We start from the raw sequence: 26,235 nt of genomic DNA on the forward strand, positions 1-26,235 counted from the left end.
TTCAGATGCTTTTATGTGGGTGATACTTCCAAAGGGCCCCTAAGGAGCTGGGGACGGGGAGGGGTGGGGGAGGGCGGAGCCGGGGAGGGCCACCTCTGGGCACAGCTGGGATCTACATCAGCTTCACTCCACGCAAGGATGCCGATGGGAAAGCATCCTTCCCTGGATGGGAAGGGGGACCCGGTTGTGGGGGAGAGCAGATCCGTGCGGACCTCCCGGCTCACTGCAGCACAGCCCAGGGCCTCTGGGCCTACAAGGGGGTGCCCAGGTCTCTCTCCTCAGCCCCTTTCAGCCTTGCTGTGTGGAGGAGAAACTGAGCCCAGAGGGGCCAGTCCTGTGTTTGAAACCAGCCTGAAGCCGGCTGAGCATGCACAGCCTGGGCCGGGGCTCCCCCTCCCACTCGGGGGAAAGTCAGCATGGAGAGGTCGAGAAATGTGCCGGAGCCGCACAGCTTGCTCCAGCTGTGCTCCCTGGAGGCCTGCTCTCAGTTTCTAAGCGCCCTTCCGGGTCATGGGTCCCCGCTTCCTTGGGCTCAAGATCCAGAGACTCTTGTCCCTTTCAGCACCATTTTTCTTTAGAAGCTGATGGCACGGTAAGGTCACTTCTGGGGACAGGTTTGCCCCCCACGGGTGACGGGCCGTGGGGGGACTCTGACTGTGGCTGTTTCCCCGCAGGAGGCCTGCCACGGGGGCCGAGAAGTCAAACCCGTCCAAGCGGCACCGCGACCGCCTCAATGCTGAGCTGGACCACCTGGCCAGCCTGCTGCCACTTCCTCCTGACATCGTATCTAAGCTGGACAAGCTTTCTGTCCTGCGTCTCAGCGTCAGCTACCTCAGGGTGAAGAGCTTCTTCCAAGGTAGGACTCACCTGTGCCCATGTGTGCCTGACTGGGTGTCACCTGTGCCCACTTGGGTCCCACCCTCCTTTGCTGGATGGGCTAGTTTGTATCTCCTGTGTCGGGGAGTCAGAGGAGTAGCCACTGAGTTCTGATGAAGCAGAGAGGCTGTGTGAAGGGCAGCAGTTGGGCCTCCTCTGCTTGGCTCCCTCCCAGCCTCAGAGGCCCAGGGAGGTCTGCCTCTGGGGGAGCAGGGCCGCGGCTGAGCTCGGGAGGCCGGGGGCCCCTATTAGCAGGTGTAACTGTTGGTGGCCAACCTCTGTGTGCCCTGGGGGTGCTGTAACCCTGGCCAGGCCCAGCCCCGCTGCACGAGGGCTCCCTGGCCTCTCCAACTGTCACGGTGGCTGTGGGTGGCTGCTCTCCTACATCTGATGCTCTGGGCCAGGACTTGCTGTTCATGTGGCCGGGTCCAGCTCCTGGGAAAGAAGTGTGGCTGTCCCCACCCTGTATCAGAGCCTGTGACTATTGCCATCATCCCTAGCTAAGTCCTAACTTCTCACAAAATCATGACTTCCCATGTGTATTTGGAGTGAGTAGAAGAAAGCGCAAAGGGGCAGATATGGCCTGGTGATTGTGGGGCTGCGGTGAACAGCAGAGGCTGTGCCCCCCCTCAGGCCTTGGGGTTTGCTTCTCCACATCTTCACGCTGCTCAACGAAGTGCCCCCGATGTCCCGTCACGGAAAGGCCACCCACTCTTGAGGGGAGGCCAAGGGCCCTGGGCTGCATGGCCCTCAGGTCTCCTGAGCCAGGCATGGTCCTGGGGTGGGTGCCCAAGGCATCGGCCATGCCCAGAACCCTCTAGGGCATCCGCTTCCCTGGGTCCTCAAGCCCCCCACTGCTACTGCCTCGCCTGTTCCCGGCAGGCCTGTGAGATGTGACAGGCTCAGCCCAGGTCAGTCTTCACTAAACGACACACTTCCTTTGGGTTAGAAGGGTACTCTCCAGGTTCCATACCCAATATCTATGGCTGGTGGTGACATTGCAACTACTGCAGAAGTGGTCCGGAAGGTGGCAGGGATGGTGGGGCCAGGGGCTGCACTGGCTCCCAGTGGAGGTGGCCAGAAGGGTCCCTGGGCTGGAGGGCTTCCTGGAGGAGGCAAGGGGCAGGTGCTGTCTGCAGGCTGTCTGAGAGTTTGGCCCAGAGCCGCTACAGTCCTGTCTCTTGAGTGGAGCCCCTGGGTCTGGGCCTCTTCCCAGTAGCAGCTGGTATCCTGGCTCTCAGGGGACAGTGCCTTTCCCCAGCCTGGACCATGTCCCTCCAGCTCCATCCTCCAGGGCAGCTGTATGCAGTGCACATTTCTGTTCCCCAGCCTCCAGGCCACAGGCTTCTTGTCCTCTCACTGTCCACAACCGCCCACATCCCCCTCACTGTCCCAACCCCCTCACAGCCCCTCACCGTCCACATCCCCCCACGTCCCCTCTCACCGTCCATGTCCCCTATGTCCCCTCTCACCATCTGCATCCCCCCACGTCACCCCACATCTCCCCTCACCGTCCGTGTCCCCCCACATCCCCTCTCACCATCTGTGTCCTCCCACGTCCCCTACATTCCCCCAGGTCCACTCTCACTGTCCAAGTCCCCTCACTTCCTCTCTCACTGTCCATGTCCCCCCACGTCCCCTCTAACCTTCCCTGTCCCCCCGTGTCCCCCTCACCATCCTCATCCTCCCATGTCCCACTCACTGTCCTCATCCCTCCCACATCCCCCTCACTGTCCTTATCCCCCCACATCCCCCTCACCATCCCCGTCCCCCCACGTCCCCCTCACTGTCCTCATCCTCCATGTCCCCCTCGCTGTCCCCATCCCCCTCACCGTCCCCCCAGGTTCCCTTCACTGTCCCCATCCCCTCCACATCCCCCTTGCTGTCTGCATCCCCCCACATTTCCTCTCACCCTCCGTGTCCCCCCTACATCCCCCTTCACTGTCTGTGTCCCCCCCCACATCCCCCCTCACTATCCGCAGCCCCCACATCCCCTCTCACCGTCCCCATCCTTGATGTCCGCCCTCACCATCCCCATCCCCCCACGTCCCCTCCACTGTCTGCATCCCCCCACATCCCCCCCACTGCCCACGTCTCCCCCACATCCCCCCTCACCTTCCCCCCAACCGTCCTTGTCCTCCTACATCCCCATCACTGTCCCCATCCCCCCCACACATCTCCCCTCACTGTCTGCATCCCCCCCATGTCCCCTCACGGTCCCCGTCCCCCTCATATTCCCCGTCCCCCATACCCCCCTCACTGTCTGTGTCCCCCCACATCCCCCTCACCGTCCTCATGCTCCCATGTCCCCCTCACTGCCCCCATCCCCCCATGTCCCCCTCACAGTCCCCATCCCCCCACATCCCCCTCACCGTCCTCGTCCTCCCACATCCCCCTCACCATCCCCATCCCCCCACGTCCCCCTCACCGTCCACATCCCCCCCCACATCCCCTACATTCCCCCACGTCCACCCACTGTCCATGTCCCCTCACTTCCTCTCTCACCATCCCTTTCTCCCCATGTCCCCTCTCACCTTCCCCATCCCCCCACATTCCCCTCACCGTCCGCGTCGCTCCCACATCCTCCCCACCATCTGCGTCCCCCACATGTCCCCCCTCACTGTCCGCGTCCCCCCACGTCGCCTCTTACCTTCCCCATCCTCCCCACCGTCCCCATCCCCCCCACATCCTCCCCTCACTGTCCATGTCCCCCAACATCCACTCTCACCATCTGCGTCCCCCCACGTCCCCTACATTCCCCGTCAGCTATCACTGTCCACATCCCCTTACTTCCTCTCTCACTGTCCCTGTCCCAGATATCCCCTCTCACTGTTCTCATCCCCCCATGTCTCCTCTCACCTTCCCTGTCCCCCTCACTGTCCCCATTCTCCACATCTCCCTTCACCTTCCATGTCCCTCCACGTCCCTCGCACCATCCACATCCCCCCATGTCCCCTCACCGTCCACGTCCCCCCATGTCCCCTCTCACCATCCACATCCCCCCATGTCCCCTCTCACCATCCATGTCCTCCCATGTCCCCTCTCACCATCCACATCCCCCCACGTCCTCTCTCACCGTCTGCGACCCCCCCAAACCCTGTCACCATTCCTGTCCTCCTCCATGTGTGCATGTTGTCTCATTGTCCTCCCAGTGTCCACATCTGGTCATGCCATCTCTTGCTGGTGCTCAGGTGTTATAGGTGTTGGGGCCTGATGACCTTGGGACCTTGGGTCTCCGAAGGGCCAGGAAATCCCACAGATGAAAAGGGGCGTCTACACGGGTCCTGAGGGTATGGTGTCCTTCCTGTCTGTGTTCTGAGCAGAAACTGAGAATAACATCCCCTCAGGGGATTCAAAATACTTTTAGAATGAAAAATCAGCAGTGGAGCCTCTGTGTGGGGTTGGGGCTGTGTTGTGTTAGGCCAGCCTTGGGCTCAGTGTTGGGGAGCCTCACGGAGACCCATGGGGGACTGTCCAGACCTCTGCCAGCCCCTCCTTGTGTCCTCTCAGGGAGGCTGCGTGCCCATGCCTGGGACTGCTTGGCGGTCACTCTGAGCCCCGGGGTGTTGAGGTCCATTTACTGGAGTGACTCAGAACATTTTGGAAGCTGCAGGACGAGGGTGTTTTCCCAGGTTTGTGATGTGATGAGGGAATTGAGCCAGTCATCCAGACTGTGGTGGAGAACGGGGGCATGGGGGCCAGGATGCACAGAGGATGAGTCTCCCAGCTGGCCTTCGTGAAGCACCCCTGCTCTGATTGGCCACCATGGCTCTGCCGCGGCCTGTCTGGTCGGCTCAGGCCAGGCATGGGGCTGCCCAGTTGGGGCTGGCGATTCACCTGCCCCTCCTGACATGCCCTTGCTGACCTGACCTCCTGGCTGGGTGGTTGGGAGGGGACCAGGTCCCTCCCTGGACGGATCCAGCCATGCCCAGCCAGGGGTCTGGTCTCAGCAAGGCTCCAGGGCACTGTGTCCGAGAGTTCAGGACGCTGTCCGAGTGTCTGCCCGAGGCCCACCTCCTCTGAGCCAGGAGCCTGCGATGTCTCGGTCCGCACGCCTCCTGCCGGTGCAGGTGGACGCCCTTCGCGTATGCCGGGCCTTCAGAGGCACCCTGGCCTTGTGGCGGGTCGCCAGTCGGAGCTCACCACTGTGTGGAGGCCGTGGCTCAGCGTCAGAACAAACCTGAGTTCTTTGCCTCGCCTTTTCCACCAGGGATTCTAGAGTGTGATGTCTCCAGCTGTACATTTTAGAGGAAGTTCTAAAAACTTCCTTGAATTCAGCTCCACTGTGTCATTGTAAAAAAGTCAGGCTACAGAAATTGGATCTTAATCTGTTCTTCCTGCCTCAGAAATAGATGAACTAATTTCATTAAAGCTTCCATAAAATGGCACCTCTGGGAAGCATTGGCCTGGAAGATTTTAGCTCAAAGGGTAATAATGTCTGGAAATTTGCCTATAATATTTAGTTTAGTGTTGGTTTTCAAGGATTTTCAAAAGGCAGCAGGGTTTTTAGTTTTATTTACATTGTCTTCGCATTGGTAACACGCCACCAACCCCTCTGTCCACACACAGTTGGGATTTCACTGTTCACCCGTGGGGGCAGGGCAGAGTAGAGCCGGATCCCCCTGGATGGAGGCCCAGGAAGCCCCAGCGCCCCCTCACTGATGCCCCGTGGCCAGTCCAGGCCTCTTCCCAGGCAGCAGTTCTGCCATGTGGGCCCCTGTGGGACACTTGCTAGCTGCAGGGACAGGCGCCCGTGGTGGAGAACCACCGCTCACAGGTGAAAGTGGGCCGGAGGTCCACCCACTGCGGGGCCCTGATGCTGAGGAGAACCAGGTCAGAGAGGGGACAGTGTTGACAGACAAAGCCAAATGAGGAGGGAAGGGTGGAAAGCCACTCTGGCTCCTGTGGGAGCACAGAGATGCCTCCCCCAGGTCAGGGCTGCCTGCGAGTCCTGTTGGGGCCTCCCATCCATTTGCCTACTCTGTTCCACATGCCGCAGGAAGCCCTGTATGATCCGGGCCCCTGCTTACCTGCTGGGTGCGTTCTGAAGCCTGCTGGTCAGGAGGGTTAGGGTGCCTGGGGCCTCCCAGAGAGGCCATGCCCATGAGGCAGGTCAGGAAGGCAGCCCTCTGGATGGTGTTGGGACCCGTGACTGGAGCATCTGTGGCTCAGCTGTATCACAACCCTTTTCGGCTGCCCCTAGAGCTACCCTCCTCTTGATGAGCCCTATCCTGGACTGGACATTTGCACCCCCCCCACCCCCCACCCCCGCCCCGGGTGCACACACTGAGGCCCTGCCCCCGTGTGGCTGTGTTTGGAGATGTGGCCTCAGGAGTATTAAGGTTTAACCAGGCCCTGCTGTAGATTCGACCCCACAGGATTAGGGTCCATCTGAGAAGAGTGGCCAGAGGACACCCCCCCCACCCCCATCTGTAAGTCAGGAAAGGAGCTTTCACCAGGAACTGAATCTGTTAATGCCCTGATCTTGGACCTCAGCATCCAGATCTGTGAGGGGAACCTGTCTGCACAGGGCAGCCTGAGCTGGGTGAGAAGAACCGTCTGAAGCAGGAGGGTTGGGAACTGCCTCCTCCCCTCTTATGTCCAGTGGACCCATCCCCCCGGGATGTGGACATGGGTCACTGCTGCCTCTACCCCTCCTTCCACCACTGCAGGAGGCCCCCTCCCTGTGCCCCTTCCTCTCTATCCCTAACGCTTTCTAGAAGATGGCTCCTGGGGCATTTCCAGCAAAGATGAACTAGTGTTGAGTCATTCAGGATGGAGCTCCTGCCCCCATGCCTGCGGCCACCAGCTTCTGACCCCAGGCCCCAGGAAGGTCCCCCACTAGTCGTCAGATCATTCTTATTTTTTGTGCTGTTTTATTTCCCATCCCACATCTTAATCACTTCCAGGAAGAGGAGCAGCCATTCCCTGGCCTGTGCATGCACTAACTCCCTCCTGCCCTCCCGCTACCTGCCTCTGCTCAGGACCAGAAGAAGGATCAGGATCAATACAAAACAGCTCTGAGTTTTTTCTCTCCCTGCCCAGCAAACCTCCTTTGTGGCTGGCTTCTCCCCCGCCCTCCAAGAGCCAGGACACCCCCAATGTTTCTGGTCCCTTCAGGGAATTCAGTGTCTCTCTCCAACCCCTCCCCCCCATCACATTGGCTCCTTAAACAGGCTGAGCTTGATATTAGCAGGATCTATGTTTCAAGTGTGAGCCTTCTCCCCACCCTCACCTGGGGCCTCTCCTCTTGATCCTGCCCCCGGGGTAGCTGTGGTCTCTTGCCCTTCCATTCAGCACAGCAGCAGGAAGGAGAGGCGAGGGTTCAGTGAGGTCCTATGTGGTCAGCAATGCTGTAAGCTGGCAGGCAGGGCTCAGTGGGGTCCCGGGGGTCGTCTGCTGCAGTTGGTCACACCGGTCCTCTCCAGCAGATCCCTGGCACCTCCTTTCTTAGCCTCAAGTGTCAGACGGTGCCTCTAGACTCTTTTGTTGAGGCCTCTGCTCACATCTTCAGGCACCTTCCCAGGCCAGTTTTGGGGCATTGTGGCCCTACCTGCTCTCCAGGAAATGGGTACCTTGGACTCACCAGGTTGTCAGGTGGCACTTCCCACATCCCTGCATCCTGAGTGCCTCCAGGAGCTGCCTTTGTCCTTGGGATTTCTGGAGTGTAGAGAGACAGCAGTCTTTGGGGCCTCCACCAGCCCCTGCCGGCACATGGCAGGCCCTCAGAGGGGTCCTCATGAAGCCCCTCTCACTGGGCACGAGGTGAGGAGAGAAAGCCCCCACCCATCTCCTGCTGCAGGTGGAGGCACATGGGACTCACTACACAGCCCCTCCAAGGAGACTCTCCTCCCAGCCTTGAGCACTATTTGTCTCTGACACTTCCCTTGCAACCCTGCCTAGGTCACCTGGGACTTGGATATAGTTGGCACCTGTTGTCTTGGGGCCTCAACTCTTGCAGATGGAAAGAGTTCCATATTAACAACCTGTTATAAGGCAAGAAAACAGAAGAGCCACCGTGATCTCCATCCACTTAGCATTTAGAGTCTAGTAGGGAATTCTGCTACCAAACATATGGTTTCTTCTGTTTCCAAACATACAATGGACCAGTAACCAATCAATCATTCTGCTGCTAACAGCCCAGAATGCAAAGATAGATATCTGAAACCTGTTAAGATATATCGATGGGCCAGCAAGAAATTAAGGAATACTCAGAGACCAAAAACTAAGTGAAGCTAAGAACCCAAAGAGAATCTTATAAAAGGAAGTTTTAAAGGACTTCATGCAGAAGGAAAGGAATTCCAGGTGGAGACTTGGAGTGGAGGTGGAAGGAAGAACAGGAGGTAGTGACTATGTGGGCAGATTGAAGCAAACACTGACTTTGTAAAATGGAAATAATGATGTGTTGTAAGAACAAAATGAGAGAGAGAGAGTAAATTCCTAACCATAAAAGCATATAGAAGTGGAGAAGAGGACTTGAGGCACAGACTTCAGTGGTTCATGTGTTAATTTCCTGGGAGGGTTGATGAGGTAATTCTACATACAACATCCAGGATAGTCATCAGGATGAAAGAAATGGAGTTTCCTTTCAAACTAGTGGAGAGAAAAAGTAGAATGAGAAAATGTAACCAATCAAGAAAAGACAATAAAGGAGAAAACAGAGATGTGGAAGTGTGGAATGGGAAACATGAAATCCCAAGTATGTCACAAATCACAGCAAATGTGAAATTTACTAAACATGCCAACTAGAAGATGAGTATTATTAAAGTGGATTACTATGTCAGCTTATAACAGCATGGAAAGAGTGAAAGGAAAAGGATGGAAAAAATATGTTGGAAAAATGTTAACTGAAATCTGATGAAGCCATTTTAATGTAAAAAATTTGATTTGGGGTTAAAAATATTACTGGAGATCATGAGAGAGTCACTACATAATGATTTTAAAACTTTAAATCAACTAAAAATTTAAATTGAGGGATGCCTGGGTGGCTTAGTGGTTGAGCGTCTGCTTTCAGCTCAGGGCGTGATCACGGAGTCCTAGGATCGAATCCCACATCGGGTTCCATGCAGGGAACTTGCCTGTCCCTCTGCCTTTGTCTCTGTCTTTCTCTGTGTCTCTCATGAATAAATAAATAAAATCTTTAAAAAATTTTTGATCGGCAAATTTTTATCAACTACTAAAATAATTGTAAATTTGTGTGCTTCTTGTAACATAACCTTAAAAATAGAAAACAAAAATTAACAGAACTATATAGAAAAATATGTGAATTTATCATCATGAAAGATTTTAAGTACTCAGTATTTAATAGATCAAATAAGTACAAATCAGTAAAGATTCTAGATTTCAACAATGCAAAAGGGGTTAGTGTAAAAGACATGCACGAAACATTATACTCTGAAACTATAGAGTTCACATCTTTTCAAACCCCCATGAAATTTGTAAATATACTGAAAACATATTGATCAATAAAGCAAGTCTCAATAAATTTCAAAAGACAAGATCATGACAAATTCATATTAAGATCTCAGTGCAGTTGAGCTAGAAATCATAATAGAAAAACAACTTGAACCCTTATCAAATAAGGGAAATAAACACACTTGTAAATAACTTGTAGATTAAAAAAGAAAACATTATGTAATGAAGAAAATATTTACAAATCAAAATGTGTACTGTACAGCTGAAGCAATCCTCAATTATAAATAACCTTATGAGTTTATATATAAAAGAAGAAAGGTGGAGAATTAATGAACTAAGTATTCAGTTTAGTAGCTCTGATAAAGAAAAGCAAAATAAAAAGAGTCAAAGGAAGAAAATAATAAAGGAGAAGATACTGGAGAAATGGAAAAGAAATATACAACAGAATTCCTCTACAGTGATAAAATTTATAAAGATCTGGTGAGGTTGAATGAGGAAAAAGGAGTAAAGAGTATTAAGGATGCAAAGGGAACTTGATTATAGATGCTACAGATATTTAAAAGATAATTTGAGGGGCTCCTGGGTGGTTCAGTCAGTTAAGTGTCTGCCTTCGGCTCAGGTCATGATCTCAGGGTCCTGGGGTCAAGCCATATGTTGGGCTCCCCACTCAGCAGGACATCTGCTTCTTCCTCCCCCTCTGCCCTTCCCCTATGCTCCTGCATGTGCGCTCACTTGCTCTCTCTCTCTCTAACAAATGAATAAAATCTTTTTAAAAAAAGATAATTTGAGGCTAGTATGAACAAATTTATGCCTATAAATTTGAAAACATAAATGAACACATTGCTAGAAATATAGCTAATTAAAATAGACTCAAGAAGAAACAGAAACCCTAAGTAGTCATATGACTATTAAAGACGTTGATTTAGAGGGCAACTGGGTAACTTAGTCCATCAAGCATCTAACTCTTGGTTTTGGCTCAGGTCATGATCTCAGGGTTGTGAGTTTAAGCCCCATGTTGGGCTCCATGCTTAGCAGAGTCTGCTTAGGATTCTTTCCCCTGCCTCTCCCTCCCCTTCTGCCTCCCCCTCCCCTTCTGCCCGCCCCCCCACCCCCGCTCCCACTCTGTCTTTTTTTCAAATAAATAAATAAATAAGTAAATAAATAAAATCTTTTTTAAAAAGCTGAAGAATGCTTGGGAGGCTCAATAGTTAAATGTCTGCCTTTGGCCCAGGTCATGATCCTGGGGTCCTTGGATGGAGCCCTGTATGGGGATCCTGAGCAGGGAGTCTAATTCTCCCTTTGCCTCTGCCCCTCCCCCTGCTTGTGCTCTTGTCTCTCTCTCTATCAAAATAAACAAATAAAAATCTTTATAAAAAAAAGTGAATTGGTAGTTAAAATGTAGGCCCAGATGGTTTTTAAAGCAATTTCTACTAAATATTAAAGGAAAAGTCATTCCACTCTGTGCTGAATCCTTCAATTGGAATTGGAGGTATTGGAGTGAGCTTATGGTTTTCAAAATATAAAAATAGTTATAGACATAAATATGTGTACATGTGTGTGCTCTGCCCATTGGCATGGTCTGAGGTGGATGTGAGTGAGCATAGGTCACATTCAGATCTTGGTTTCCAGATGCCAGTCACTGTCAAAAGGAGTTCAGGCCTCCTTCCAGAGTTGGAGCAGGGAAAGTACAGGTCAGCTTGGAGCATCTTGAGCCAGAAAGTGAGGTAGTGCTCAGAAAGATAGGAGACATGTCACAGGACACAGCCATCCCAAAGGGGCTCCCACTGGCCACGCCTGGACCATTTCAGCATTAAAATGAAAAAGGATAGGGCACCTTGGTGGCTCAGTCGGTTATGTGTCCACCTTTGGCTTAGGTCATGATCCCAGGGTCCCGCATCAGTCTCTCTGCTCAGCAGGGCGCCTGCTTCTCCCTCTCCCCCTCTCCCCCCTACTCCTGCTCATGCTCTCTTTCTCTTGCACTCACTCAAATAAATATTTAAAAATAATTGAAAAGGAGTAGTAATAGACCATAACCCAGTGAATAAAATAGGATTCCATAAGCCCACACTGATCTGGATGAATGAATGAAAGAATGGTAAGAGGTAGCTCTCCTTGGAGCAGACTGCTGATATAGACAGGAGGCGGGGCTGTGGGTAGGGGCCTGGAGACAGAGATGAGTTATAAAGTCAGTGGTCTCTAACCATTGCAGTAATAGCTTAGGCAGGAAATGTCCAGGCTAAAATCCGTCGGTGATAGTGGGGTCAGAAGTGGGATTTTTGTAGTCTTGAACTGTCTCCCAACAAACTACACATGCATGCCTAAGGGAAAAACTTATAATGGAGAAACCTCCTGTCCCAGATGACCAAATCCGACCCCATCGGTAGTGGGGTACGCGGGTGTCACATGCTTTGCAACAGGACAGAAAAGAACACATCTTGTCTTGGGTGATGTTCCACTGAGGGGCGTAGACCTTGGTCTAACCACAGGGGACGAGACAGACCCAAACTGAGGGGCAGTTTGCAAAGGAACTGACAATGATCTCCAGGGTCAAGGGCATAGAAGTCAGAGAGGACCAAGGACACTGGGCAGATAGACCCCTAGGACCCAAGCCCTGGCTGAAAGGGTGTTTGCAGGACTGTTGGTGGAATCTCCGAGAAAAGTGGAGTTCTGCACTTTGTGCTAACCTTAGAGCTTTTCCGTAAGTTGGATGTTGTCTCAAGATAAAACATAAACACATGACCAAAGGAGGGAGAAAGAAAACTGAAAACCTGAAAAGCTGCTCTGAGGTGTGAGTCACAGTGGCTCTGGAGCAGGTGCAGGAGCAAGTCCTTAGAGGAGCCAGAGGCAATGGCGGGTGGGCGTGTGTCCAGGTGAGCGTGGCACATGCGTGTTGTTCAGGCAGGTCACGTCTACACCTCTTAAGAGCACTTGGCATCTTCGAGCACCTTCAGTGGAGAGAGGACAGCTAGCACTTCCCGCAGATGGGGTCTGGGCTGCGCCAGCGGGCAGCAGGTGGGTGGGGACATCACACGCAGGATGGGGCGCCCTGGAGCAAGGGGGGCCTCCCCGTGTCTCATTTGGGGGATGCCTCTCTGATAGCCCTGCTGGGCTCATTTCCTTGCCACCCGCCTCACCTCCCCCATCCCTCAGCTTCTCCAGGTGGTCACTCGGTGTCACCCCGAGGCGGCCTCCTCAGCCACACTCCTCCCATCACGCTTCCCCCAAGCTGCTGGCAGAGCCTTCCCAGGAGTGCACCCCCGGGACAGGCTGGCCTGGTAGCCACTGCAGGAAAGGGTGCCTGTGTGAGCGAGTGAAGGACGGCGTCCCACAGAGGCCGCTGCGCACCCGGCCGGCCTCGGGCACTTGGGCCTCCACCTCCATTCAGTGTGCAGCATTGACGGAGAATGACGCAGGGCTGATAGGAAGCGCTCGCTCCACGGTGACGTGTGAGGATGACTCACACGCCAACCTCAAGTTGGGTTATTTGCAAGTTCGAGGTTATGTAACTGGAGGCTTCTTCATAAATTTATTATAAATTCATTCTTTATACATGAATCAGATGTTCTCTGGCAGCGTCGCTCCTCCAAACCTCAGGACACTGGGCCTGTAGGTACAGCCCTGGGACTGCTGGCGAAGACGCTGCAGGGCGTGCCCCCGAGGTGCGAACTGCCGCTCGCTAACCAGGGCTCCCTGAATCCGGGGCTGTAAGTGCCATGAGTCGTGTACGCTGCTGCTTCTCATGCATGCCAGGCAGGTGGTTATTCATAAAATAATTATTTGACTTTCTAAAAGCACCAGCATCCTTTTTGGGTTTTCTTTTGTTCTGTTTCACAAAATGTTTCTTGAACCCTGGCTGAGACTTCCCTTCTGATGTGTTGAAACTTAACAAAAATGCTCAACTAGCTGGCTTATTCCAGATGTTTCACACCATGAAGAGAATATGGATCTGCAAAGTGTAATGTGCCTTTTTCTTTTTCTTCCCAAGGAGCTATTTTTGGTTGCATCTTGCTTGGGAACTTAAGGGAAGAGTGTGTTTTCTCTGTGGAATGTGGACCCAGGTTACACAGAGCACCCCCAGAAAGTGGTTGGAAATGTGTTCTTCTGACCAGAACAAGTGGATGGGGTGCCCACAGCCTCTCCATCATCCCTGGCCCCCAGGAGATGCGTTTTTTGTGGTGCTTTCTGAGTGGTATCAAAGTGTGAAGTCTCTAAAGCTTGCTGGTACATTTTGGAAAGTGTGGAAAATGTTTATAGAAAACCAACAACTTGATGCAGTATAGACATCTCCAACTGTGCTCGCATTTTCTAAATGCAGTGCTCGCGAGAAACGAGCATGTTCATTTATACTCTTGATACTCTTTAACCCTTTCTCCCCATTGCAAGTGTCCTGGAAGGACACATACTCGCCACAGCACACGTGGGGGGACTCTTGGCCGGGCTATTGGCTCTCCCCCACGTGCAGAGCACGGGCATCTTCTGCTGTTTTTTTTTTTTTTTTTAATTTTTATTTATTTATGATAGTCACAGAGAGAGAGAGAGAGAGGCAGAGACACAGGCAGAGGGAGAAGCAGGCTCCATGCACCTGGGAGCCCGATGTGGGATTCGATCCCGGGTCTCCAGGATCGCGCCCGGGCCAAAGGCAAGCGCCGAACCACTGCACCACCCCGGGATCCCCGCATCTTCTGCTGTTAAACGCACCCACGCCACATGTCAGAAGCAACCTACGTAAAGTACTCTGCTTCTCCTGCCTTTCCTCAGACTCACCCTTATTGCCCAGGCCCCAGCACAGAGCATACACACCCACGCAGGGGGCTGCTAGTTTACACACACCCCTCGTTACTCCTCCTGCATCCGCCCCTCCAGGCCTCTGGTCTCACCTTTTGGGCCCACCTGGTTGGTTGTTGTGACCCAGGGATTAGAGAGGTAAACGTTGGTCCCTGTCTGTAATCATGGAATCATTTTGTGATTCACAGGAGAGGGCGCTGCCTGGAAGGGCCATCGGGGTGTGGCCGGGGTGTTCCCCCTCTTTTGTATGGAGACACATCCCGGCTCAGACAGTGGACCAGGAAGGGGAGGCTGGCAGACTTGCCGCTCACCTCGGCCCTGTGCTGCCTGTTTGGGGGACTCCTCTGGCCATGCCCTCAGTCCTGGTGCAACAGAGTATCCCTGTGAGCCTCCATCCAGAAGCCCCCATGTGTCTGCAGAGTCGAGCAGATCATGGGTGGGTGCCCCTTGTCTGGGCAGGTGAGGCCCCTGCAGAGCTGCAGAGGAGAGTCTTGTCTGCTCTCCACTCAGGCCTAAGAGGCCTGCCCTCCGGAAACGGGGCCAGCCTGCCCTCGTTCTGAGGGTGTAGGACCGATGGGCCTCCGTGGATGCCCCATGAAGGGGGGTGGGCCCATCCCCACCCCCACCCACAGGACCAGCCTGACTGGCACTCTACTCCCTCTTACCTGGTGCTGCCTGTTTTCTGAGATGGCTGGGGATTTTCCAGCCCCCACGTCGTCTCCCCAGACACCCACCCTGTCCAGGGGCCCTTCCCCACATGTGCTGGACTCACCTGCTTGGCACACAGCCCACTGTGCTCAGCTGCCAGTGCCTTCCCAGAGCCACCCTGTACCCCGCATCTGCAGTCTGTCCTCCTGCCTCAAGCCAGCTGCCCACCTGGGTGCTCCCCACCTGTCTCTCAGGACCTCACCTCCTTTGATGTCTGGATGAGGCTGTGCTTGTCAGCAGCCTCCCACACGGAGAGCCCCAGAGCGGCCTTCCACTTTGCTCTTAGCACTGCCCACACGGGAGCCAGGCTGACCTCCTGCACCACAGTTCCCAAAACCACAAGCCTCTTAGGGAGTGAAGTGAACGAACTTGTTCTCTGCATCCGGGCGCAGAGGACTCCTGTTAGGACCTAACGGAGGGCCAGGACTTTTCCTCTGAGAATAGCCTGAGGCCCTTAAGAGTCACTGCATACTCCTTTCTTCCAGCATGGATGCTTCCTTTTCCTCTGCCAAAGGCAAAACAAGAAGTTACACGTTTAATCCTTGAAAAGTAGAGGGAGGGATGGTTGAAAGTTTGAACGCTGTGAGGTGATAGTCCATTAGCTGGATGTAGAAAGTGGTCCCAGACCCTGTTGGGCCAGAGCTGGTGCCCTCGCACCAGCTGCAGCCCCACACCCATCACCACGCCCCCTCCTGGAAGCATGTGCCCTGCTCTGGCCCTCTCTGCCAGGGCCTGGGTCTGGTTGGAAAGCCTGGGTGCTGTGAAAGGTAAGCAGGGCTCCCTGGGCACCCGTCCACTCCTGGACACACATGGGCCCGGGAGAAGCCTCATGTGCACCCCCCAGTAGGGGGCCTGGCGGTGGGTGGAACCAAGTTAAAGCAGCCAGCCCTCCCTCGTGGTGGGCCTCCCCCATCCTGCACCCGTCAGCGTCCAGGACGGTGCACTGGCCCCAGGCCACAGGCCCAGAGGGAGCACGCAGCACGGCGAGTGTCCTACAGGGGAGCTGAGGCTCCTGGGACCTCTGATCTAGGTGCTGCTCTCTCCTCCGCTGAGATGCCACCTTGGAGCTCTGGGATGGAAGTTAGCTTCCGATGAGAAGTGGCCAGAGCCGGGAACGCACGCCTGCTCCTTGGGGGTCCTGGGGTGCTTTAAGCTCACTTGATTCCCTCTACCCCTCACCTCTGGGCATGGCTCAGGGGAGAGCAGGGGAGAACTGTGGTTCCGCCACCTGCCTCCATCGGTACCTATGCAGGTGGGTCTGGAGGCTGGCTCTGACCCAGGAAGGCCTGGGTCAGGGCTGGAGGAGATGACCAGACAGGATGTGCCGTGGGTGTAACCCCGAGTGTGAGAGCTGGCATACAGGCCCAAGCCTCAGGGCCCTTCGCTTGACGCTGAGATAGTGCCAGGCTTTACCAGGCACCTGTTCCGTTCAGCTGGTCTTCGGACCTGGGTCTGTCCACTGCAGGACCTGCATATGGTCAGGATTGGAGTTTCAGTCTAGCCGCCAGGGATCCCCTGGCTTTTGTCCCAATCACCCTGGGTGGCAGGGGTCCCACCGCAACCCCTAGAGGACTTCATGCATCTCACCTTCACTGCATCCTACATCCTGGACCCGCCGATCCTGGCTCACCTGTCTTACCTGCCAAGGCTTTGGCTTCACCCAAGCTGGGAACAAAGTGGTTGCCACCTTCTCAGCATCACAGCACCATCCAGAGGCAGACACAGGAGAGTCTTCCAGCTTCTTCTCCACTATGAACCCTTGGGATCTCTCACTAGCCAGACCAGCCACACAACTAAGCAGCCACTGCAGGGGGCAATGGGCCCTGGGAACACCTTGCCCAGAATGTCCCACGTGTGATGGAAATAGAGGTCCCTTAGCAAGGAGGTGGGGTGCTGGGTGGGGCTGGCAGGGTGCAGGCAAGCCTCAGAGGGAAGAGGCCTGTCTGTCTCTGAGCACCCCACACCCCATCTGTGTGTCTACACGGGTGGCCACTGTCTCCATGATTTTTCAAACTCTTTCTGAGGGTCTGAACCATCTCAGAAATGTAAGAAATGGCTGAAGAGACAAGCCCCGGTGAGTCTGCCACCAGCTGGGGGGCGGCTTAGGCAGCAAGAGTCGGTGTGGCTGGTGCTCCAGGGCCGTGGGGCGGCTCAAGGGCGGTGAAGGCACTTGGAGCAGAGCTGTGGGGCTCACGTCAGGATTTCTGGGAGTGGGCAGCCTGGACCATGTCTCTGGCCTGCCCAGTAGCCCTGAGCTCTGTCTGATAGACTGTGTGGAATGCTGGCCTCTGGCCCGTCCCCAGCTGCCCCTTACATCCAGGCGGGCAAGGGGAGCAGCAAGGGGTGATGGGACATGGTCATGGCAGTTGCTGGCATGGCAGCCTGGCCTCCTTCCTGGGCAGGACAGTGCCAGCGACGGGCGAGAATGGTGGGCTCTTGGGCATCGGTGGGCCTCTTGACTGCCAGCTGGACCCTGGGGCTTCCCTCCTCACGGCCTCCTCAACAAGCCCGGCCTTGGGGGGCATGGCACACTTCCACCCTCACCCCTCCACATCCCCAAGAGCCCCTCTCCCTGACCCCTCATGGTGGGCCGTCAGGTGCAGATGAGGGGGCGATGGGGACTTAGGGGTGGCATGTCCCTCAGTGGAGGAGACTGGGTCTGGAGAGCATGACCCCCCAGCAGTGGGGCTGGGGTCTGTCCCCAGACGCTCCTGGGCACTAGCATCCCCTGGACACAGCCCCAGCCCCCTCCCAGGCCCAGCTCAGGCCCAGTGAGACCCGCAGTCCTGGGGAGAAGTGCCGAGGTGGAGAAGCTGATGCTGCCCACCCCTCAGGCTGCCCTGCTGTGGCCTGGGCACCCCCTGATGAGGGCAGTGGCGGGACCTGTGAGACCCCACCCCCACTGGAGTCCTGCCTGGTTTCAGTTCCCTGCGGGCGCCTGAGTTCAGGGACCTGGGAAGTGTGGTGCTGTGAGCTCACATGGATTTCCGGGAAAGCTGGCCCCCGCCCCCGGCTCCTGCATTTGCTTGGTTTCTTTCTGTCTTGCCACAGGCCTGGGGGTGGGGCGCGTTGGCGGCTCTGCTCGCACGCGAGGCCCTGGCTGGGATCCAGGTGGCTGTCACTGCGGCGCTGACGGCCCCATCGCGTGACAGGAGCCCAGAGGAGGCCCCGCCAGGCGTGCCCCGCCGGGATGTGGCTGCGGAGGAGGGGAAGTGGGGGTGCCCAGCTGGGGGGACAGGCCATGCTGGGGTGCAGAGCCAGAGACCCGGTGGGGAGGGGAGACACATTGGGGGTGCCCCACACTCTGCCTCTGGGGGGTGTGGGTGCGGCCTGGCCCATCAGTTGCAGGGGCACGCATCCCACAGCACGGTGATGTCACTGCACCGCGATTCCCCCACCCTGGCTCACACCTGTGGGCGTTGTCCCACCCCCACGGGGGCTGTGGGGACCAAGAACAGGCAGGCGGGATGGTCCCCCTGCCCTGAGGCTGGGGGCAAGGAGCTGTTGGAGCAGGGGTGAGGGAGGAAGTGACCCCTGCAGTGCTGTTTGCTCTGAGGGAGGCTTGATGGGCTGCGTGTGTGGGCAGGGGGCCCAGGGGGCACCAAGGTGGGGTCCTGGCCCTCACCGAGCCCCAGCTCTGCCCCCCATGGCCGTGAGCCCTGCACTGTGGGGAGCTGTGGCCTCCCTGGTGTGGCAACAGGACAGGACCCTCTGGGGCCCTTGTGATGTCATCTAGGGGCGGGGTGGGGAGGGATGGGACGAAGGCTCGTGCACTCCCTCGGTTATCCCTCCTGTATCTTTCTTGGCCTTTGGGGTTATGGGGTCAGCCTCTGGCATTCCCTCGGGGGGCTTCTCCTGGGCGCTGGGGGCAGAGCTTCGGGCTTCCAGACGGAGCACTGAGTGGACAGGGTGGCTGTCAGGGGGAGGGTAGAACAATGCACCTCCAATTATCATGGCTCAAAGCTCAGGGTTTCGCAGCTCTGAAGACCCAGCTTGACTGCTGGTGAGATTTCTGTGAGGAGGAGAGGAGGTGGCCTATAGCCCTACCTGCCTCTGCACTTCAGCCCCGGCAGCGCCAGGCCTGGCTGCTCCTGCTCCCTGGACACACCTGCCTTCTGGGCTCATTTCTGGAAACATTTAGTGCAGAGAAGGAGCATCCAGTGCTTATTGGCTGCGGGCAGGCAGTTGATAATGCAAAGCCCTCTGACAGATGGCAGGATGGGTGGCCAGAGACCACAGGCCACGATGTGCCACCATCTGTGGGGCTCTCCCAAGGGCCACCCCCCTGCCTCTGACACTTTGTCCCCTGGACACTGGGCTCACCTGCCACGACAGGACCCTCTGCGGGGGGCAGGGTGCGCCAGCGGCATGGTGCAGCTGCTGTGGGGTGAGGGTGGGTGACGTCCGGGCGGCCCCGACAGCACAAGCACCCCAGACCCACATGTCCTAGAGAAGCTCAGTATAGCTTGTTGGTTCTGAAAGAGAGAATGAGGGAGACCGACCTGGCTGGGTTTTCTCTCAAGAGCAGAACACACGCAAGGGTTCCATCTGCCTCGTGTGGAGCCCCTTGACCCCGATGTGCCCTGGGAGGCTCTGCCCACCCTGCCCATGTCCCGCGGTGGCTCCAGGGCCCTTGCCTTGCCCCAGGGGACCCTCCGCAACTCCCCGTGCTCTGCTGGGATGTGCATGACATCGTTGTGTGACCTGCATGTCTGTATGTCTGGGGTCTTCACCCCAAAATGGAGATGAAGCCACACGGGGGCCGGGGATTGGGGACACCTGAGCCACGCAGGCAGGCCTTCCTAGGACTTCCTTTCCAGTCCGTGGGGACTGCTCCACAGCTGGGGTCTGCGGGGGGCAGGGCTGGGGGCGTGAGGAGGTCACGTGGGACCCTGGAGGGTGGTCAGAGTTGTGTCGACCAGCAGTGCCAAGTCAGGGCATCTGCTGGAGCTTGGGTCTCCAGAGAGGGGTCTGAGGATCCTGGGGAGGGGGCTCCTGAGGTAGGGCTTCAGGGAGTCAGGCCCAGGGTAGATGGCCTGCTCTCCTGAACACCACCCTGGTCTCCCAGCTGGCTGCCCTGGCTGTCCTGGTGCACCCCAGTCAGCTAGGAGACAAGGCTCTGTCCACTAGGGTGGGCAGCCAAGACTAGGGAAGACTCGGGAGGGCAGGCGGGTGTGGAGTCCAGAAGGGTGCTGACAGCCTTGCTCCCTTCTTGTCTAACAGCCGTGCAGAAGTGCCCACGGCCGCCAGCGGCCAGTGCCCAATCCCCAGAAGATGGTCTGAGCGGAGAGTCCGCGGTGCTGGAGGGACGGCTGCTGCTGGAGGTAAGCGCCGCCCTGCCCCGTGATCACACCCCTGTCACGTCATGCGGTGTGGCCATCTGTCCCTACCACGGGTCCTCGAGGGACATGCTGCAGGATGGCCCTAGGCGCAGCACGAGGCCTAGCAGGTGGGATGTAGGGAACGATGCTGACCTTTCTCCGTGCACCTCAGATCCGAGTGTCAGTCATTCTGCAGTCTCTGCTGTACTCATCGGTGGAAGAACCTAATAAACATTAAGCACGTTTTGTTTTTAACTTAATGACAGAGAATTGCGCTCTGAGCATCCCAGGGTTGGCAGTTGTGTCCACGGTCCCAGGTGTTGCACACAGGGCATCAGGACTCTGGGTCAGGCTTCTCCCGAGACGGGCTCTCCCGCCCCTGGCGGCCGCGAGGGCTGCGCCCTGTCCGACCCTGTCCTGTGGTTGGCTTCGCAAGGGGCACAGGAGGCTGAAGCAAGACGGGGCGGCCAGGTGGAGCCCTCTGGGCTGCGCATGGAGCCCTGGCCCAGGAGGGTGCACTGTGAGCACCCAGTGCCCCCGAGGCCATGCTCCCCGGGCGGCCCCAGGGCGGTGGGCCCACACACCCCTGCTGGCCTCCTGGGACCCCTGCGCCAGGCCCTTGCCTCCAGCCCCATCTGCTGGGCAGTTCTGTCCCCTGGCGAGCATCCTCCCATCTGTCAGGCAGACGTGTTGCAGGCCCAGAATGGTGGCTCATCGGCGCCTTTCACACTGGTGACGTGAGCTTGCCCAGAGCCCGTAGGTCCCTTTCATGGGTGCCCTGTCTCACCCCAGCCACTGCCCTACACCATCCCCACAAAAACATCTCCGGGGATTGCTGTCCACCAAGTGCTCCCCCGTGGGTGCCATGCCCCTCAGGGAGGACGGAGGCCAGAGATAGCCCCCAGGTACGCCCTCCTGCTTCTGACTGCCCACTCCCTGGATGTATCCTTAGACAGCGGCAGCAGCTTCCCCCGTCTGTATGTGAATTCCTGGTTCTCAGCTGTTTGGCGAGTGGGCTGTGTGTGGGGGGGGGGGGGGGCGGGGGGAGAGTGCCCCTAGGGCACCTCAGCTTGAGAGGTCCTCACTCTGCATGACCTGGAGGGAGAGGGCAGGATGGGGTGCTACTATGTGCTGGCGGATGCGTGAACAGATGGGACACATTGGGCTGGTCGGAGGGGCCCGGGATGCCTGTGCCTGGAGTCTGGGGGTTCTCATCTGCCCACCATCGCCCACCACCCACATGGCCCCGTAGGGACCCCCATGGTCCTGCAGAGCTTCCACAGCCCCCCAAGGCCTTCACCCCTGCTGGGGTGGTTGTTCTCATGAACATCAGGAGCTTATAAATCACTTCCTTTAAAAAAAATATGAGGAAGTTCATATTTGTGTTTAATCTCCATGAATATTCAGTATGGGGGGGGCGCCTCGGCCCCATCCTCGAGCCCCGGCTGGTCTGTCTGTTTAGAGCAGAGCATGGCTTCTAGTGACGGGGAGCTTCTAGAAATATCATGGTTTCCAAAGAGGATTTATTTCCATACTTCATTATTTATCATTTTTTTTGGAAGCAGATTCTCAAAAATTAATTTTTCCCCTAAAGTTGGATTTTTCTGTCAGTGCTAGTGAGCCTGCAGCTGGAAAACATTGTGCCAGCTTGACTTTTACTCTGGGCGAAGGATGACTGCCTTGTTCTCCTTCTATTTCGTGTTCAAAATCGAGAGAATAGAATCTTAAACATGAATCTTTGAACTGTGTCCCAACTATAAACACAGAAGCATGTGTTGTATGTGCACAGAGCATCCCATCTAGTGGAGCCCAAGGGACTGCCCCACGTGTGTCCCTCCACACGTGTCCTCCCCTCATGTCCTCCCCGTGCATCCTCCCCATACGTATCCTCCCTGACGTGTCCTCCCCCATGCATGTCCTCACACACATGTCCTTCCCCACATGTGTCCTCCCCACGCGTGTCCCTGCACACCCCCTCTGTGGGTCCCCGGGAGCTCACCTACCCTCCATCATAGACTGAGTTTCCCCTGGGGCATCAGGACGTGGATGAGCCACAGTGGTCCCCACACGGCTGAAGCCTTGACCCCGGGGCCACAGCCCCATGCCTGTCACTGGACCAGTGGGTGTGTGTTTGGGGAGTGACCCTCTGGGATGGGCCGAAGCTGCAGATCAGTTTGCCCTGGCGCAGGGGACTGTCCCCTCCCCCCCCCATTCCATCTTGTAGACTGAAGTCTCCTTCCACCACCTCTTGTAACAGGTTCCCTATGACCACAGAAGTTTCTGGAAGTTCCCTTGGATTGGAAGCAGGCTAGGTTGTATGGGGAGGGTTCTTCTCACTGCATTTCTGGTGTGGGGGTTCTAAAACTCCAGAATCAGAGACTCTTTTTGAAGTTTAAAAATATTCCCTAACAGCAAAATAAACAAATCAAGCCACAATAACAAGAAAATCCAGCTTTTATTTCCAATCTTCAATCTCTTAAAGACAAACTGGAAAAAATGAGAAGTTTATGGCAGGCTTCATAAATTCATAAAAATTTAGAGCTGGCATAGACTTAAAAGGCCTGTGGTCTAATGTCTGCTATTTTAAGATGAAGGAACCAAGATTTGGAGCCGATAGGGGTCCCGGGTCCCGCTGAGGTTGGAGCAGGGCCTGGTGTTTCCTCGTCACTGGTTACTACTTGTGCACCCATGGCCCCTCTGGAGGCCAGGATGGACGGCACATTGGCGAGGGTTCTGGGCCCGGGGTGGCAGGGCAGGAGCGAGGTGGGGTTGGCAGCTTTTGGGAACACACATAACAGGTCACAAATAGCAGTGTCCTGGGTTTCTATTCCTACTTTTAAGGTGGGCCGTAGTGTTTGGTGTGGACAGGTCAGCATGCTAGCAGGAGCTGGAGACTCGGGCCGTCAGGGGCCAGGCTGCTGACCACCCGCCCCTAACTAGAGTTCAAGAGTAACGTGGGTATGTTTTCTAACACTTATTTTTAAGTTAGTGCATGCTAAAATTAGTTCCTTTCGGTGGTAGGTGTGGCTACGATCATAATGAGGACACAGAACCATGCCCAAATTTCCCTGGGGCTTCCCGTGTGTGGCACCCTGGCCACTCCACCAGCGTGCTCCAGCCACTCTGGGCTTCTCAGGATGCCCAGGGCTGGGCCCTACAGCAGGGAGTTTGGGCGTCAGCAGGATGTGCAGCTGAGATCCAGCCACGTGGCTGCATATAGCGTGCTTGTCTCATCATCCCGTGGTGTGGACTCGTGTCACTGGCTTGTCCACCTGCCTGGTGAGGGAGAGTTCAGCTTCCAGGATTTGGTGTTTATTTATGAATAAAGCTGCAACAAGCATCCACATGCAGGTTTTTCTATGAACATAGGTTTTGTTTTTGTTTGGGTAACAGCTCATGTGCGGTTGTGGGTTGTGTAGTAGGAGTGAAGGAGGCGCGGCGGTCCACACCCTCACGACCGATGATGCTGAGCGCCTTCTGGGTGCGTGTGCCATCAGTAGAGCTCCTTTGTGAGCAGGCTGTTCAAATATTTTCCCAGTTAAAAACATCAGGTTGTTTGCACCCTTACTTTTGACTTCGGAATTCTTTATGTATCCTGCACACACGATCCTTACTGAGTGTACGATTTGTATGTGTTTGCTTCTAGTCCGGCTTGTCTTTTTTTTTTTTTTTTGGTTAGTCCGGCTTGTCTTTTCATTATCTTGAATTAATGAAATTTGAACAAAGCCCAATTTGTCAATTTTTTAAATAGATCATTATGCTGGTGTCAAGTTTGAGAACTCTTTACATAACCTAGGTTGAAGAGATTTTTAGTTTATGTTTGCCTCCAAAGTTTTATAGCTTCATGTTTACATTCAGCCTATGGCTCATTTTTCGTTAACTTTGGTTCAAAGTGTGAGGTCTAGGCTGAGATAATATCGTTTTGCATATTAATATCCTCACATTTGGCCGAGTTTTGTGTCTGTTTCTGGACATTGTTCTGCCATTGATGGTGTGCACGACCTTTCAGGAAATAGGCACTAGCCTGCCTTCGTCACGGCCGCTTTAGAGTAAGTCTTGAAGTCGGGTCGAGTGAATCTTCCAATTTTTGTTCTTTTTCCAAAATTGTTGGGACGCCTGGTTGGCTCAGTGGATGAATGCCTGCCTTCGGCCCAGGGCATGATCCTAGAGTCCCGGGATTAGGTACCCTGCATGGAGCCTGCTTCTCCCTCTGCCTGTGTCTCTGCGCCTCTCTTTCTCTCTGTGTGTCTCACATGAATAAATAAATAAAATCTTTTAAAAAATTGCTTTGGCTTTTCCAGGTTTCTCTGTCTTTCCATATAAATTTTAGAGTTAGCTTGTGGCTATCTACAAGTTCCCACTGGGATTTGGACTGGGATTGTGTTAAATCAGTAGTAGATCAATCTGGGGAGAACTGACACCTCCTCCCAGCCCCGCATACCCGTAGGTCTTTTACTGCTTCCTCTGTGTCTGAGGCGAGGCATGGAGACCTGCGTGTATTGTTAGATTTCTACATAAGTATTTTCTGTTTCTGTTATAAACAGGACTGTTATTTAATTTCAGTTTCTATTACTACATAGCAATACTATATTCCAATACTTTATAGAAATCCATCGTTGTATAGAAATAGAATGCCACGGATGCCTGGGTGGCGCCCTCAGGGAAGCGTCTCCCGGGGCCCTCGCTGCTCAGCAGGGCGCCTGCTTCTCCCTCCCCATCCCCAGCCCTCCCCCTGCTCGTGCTCTCTCTCCCTCTCTCTGCCTCTCTGTCAGATAAATAGGTAAAATCTTAAAAAACAACAACAAAAAGAAAGAAATAGAATGCTATAGAAATGACATTTTTCTAGGTTGGCTTTGTAGCTATGAATTTGCTGAATTCACTGGTAATTCTTGGACCTTTTTTTGTAGATTCTGTGGGAATTTTTACACAGATTATCCTGTTGTCTGAGAATAGAGGCAGTTGGTATCTACTTGATCAGTCTGTACACTTTATTTTTCTTGCCTTAGTGCCCTCCTGGGGCTTCCTGAGCGACACAGAGGACAGAAGACATCTCTGTCTTGTCCCTCGTCTCAAGGAGAAACCTGCAGTCTCTCAGTCTTACATATGATATCAGCTTAGATTTGTTTTTCAGGTTTTGTTTGTTTTGTTTTTTGCAGCTGCCTTTTATCAGATTAAGAAATTTTCCTCTAGTCTGTATTTTCTGAGAGTTCTCATTACCAATGGATATTAAATGTTGTCCAGTGCTTTGTCTGCATCTATTGAGATACATGACTGTGGCTTTTTCCTTCCAGTCTGTTAATATTGTGAATTACATTGATCCATTTTCAGTGTTGGCCAAACTTTGCTAGCTTAGGATAGATCTTATTTCTATGTTGCTGGATTAAACTTGGGTTATATTCTCTGGGGATTTTTGTGTTTGTGTTCATGAGAACCATTTCTGCAGTTTTCTTGTAGTGTCTTTGGTTATGAGCACACTGGTGCAGGCCCCGCGCAGTTCCCTGAGAGTGCTTCCTTCTCTTCTGTCACTTTCTCCTGAGATGTTTGTGTTCACCAGTGAATCCACCTGGTCTGGGAGTATTCTTTGTTAGGAAAAAAAAATTTTTTTGAGAGCAAGCTGTGGAGGAGGGGCAGAGGGGGAGGTAGAGACTCTCAAGCAGACTCCCCTCCCCTGAGTGTGGAGCCCAACTCAGGCTTGATCCCACAACCCTGAGGTCAGGACCTAAGCTGAAATTAAGTCAGATGCTCAACCAACTGAGCCACTCAAGTGTCCCTCTTTGTTAGATCTTAAACTATGGATTCAATTTCTTTAATCAATGTAGGACTATTTAGTCATCTGTTCTAGTGTGAATTTTAGTAGCTTGCATCTTTGAAGAAGTTGGTCCATTTCCTCTACTTTCTTGAACTTGTGTGTCTAGAAGTGCTTGAGGTTTCCCATTTTGTCCTTTTTATGTCTGTAGGTTCTGTAGCTATGTGTTCTTTCTAATTCCATTGGTAATTTGTGACTTCCATTTTCTTCCTAGTCAGTTGGGCTGGAGGTTTATTCATTTTATGGATTTTTTTTTTCAAAGACATGGCTATTGGTTTCATCGATTGTTGCTATGAACTGAATATTTGTATTCCCCCCACCCTG

General features: G+C 54.5%; 1 protein-coding gene across 1 annotated transcript in view; it reads left to right on the forward strand.

The window, feature by feature from the left end:
* AHRR (aryl hydrocarbon receptor repressor) overlaps positions 1 to 26,235 on the forward strand; it is an 81,493-nt gene that overhangs the window by 16,183 nt on the left and 39,075 nt on the right. Inside the window, exons 3-4 of the mRNA XM_072752652.1 lie at positions 675 to 856; positions 20,008 to 20,108. Coding sequence (XP_072608753.1) covers positions 675 to 856; positions 20,008 to 20,108 — 283 coding nt within the window. The remainder of the gene's footprint in view (positions 1 to 674; positions 857 to 20,007; positions 20,109 to 26,235) is intronic.

Source organism: Vulpes vulpes, chromosome 3 (assembly GCF_048418805.1).
Source record: "Vulpes vulpes isolate BD-2025 chromosome 3, VulVul3, whole genome shotgun sequence".
Classification (NCBI taxonomy): domain Eukaryota; kingdom Metazoa; phylum Chordata; class Mammalia; order Carnivora; family Canidae; genus Vulpes; species Vulpes vulpes.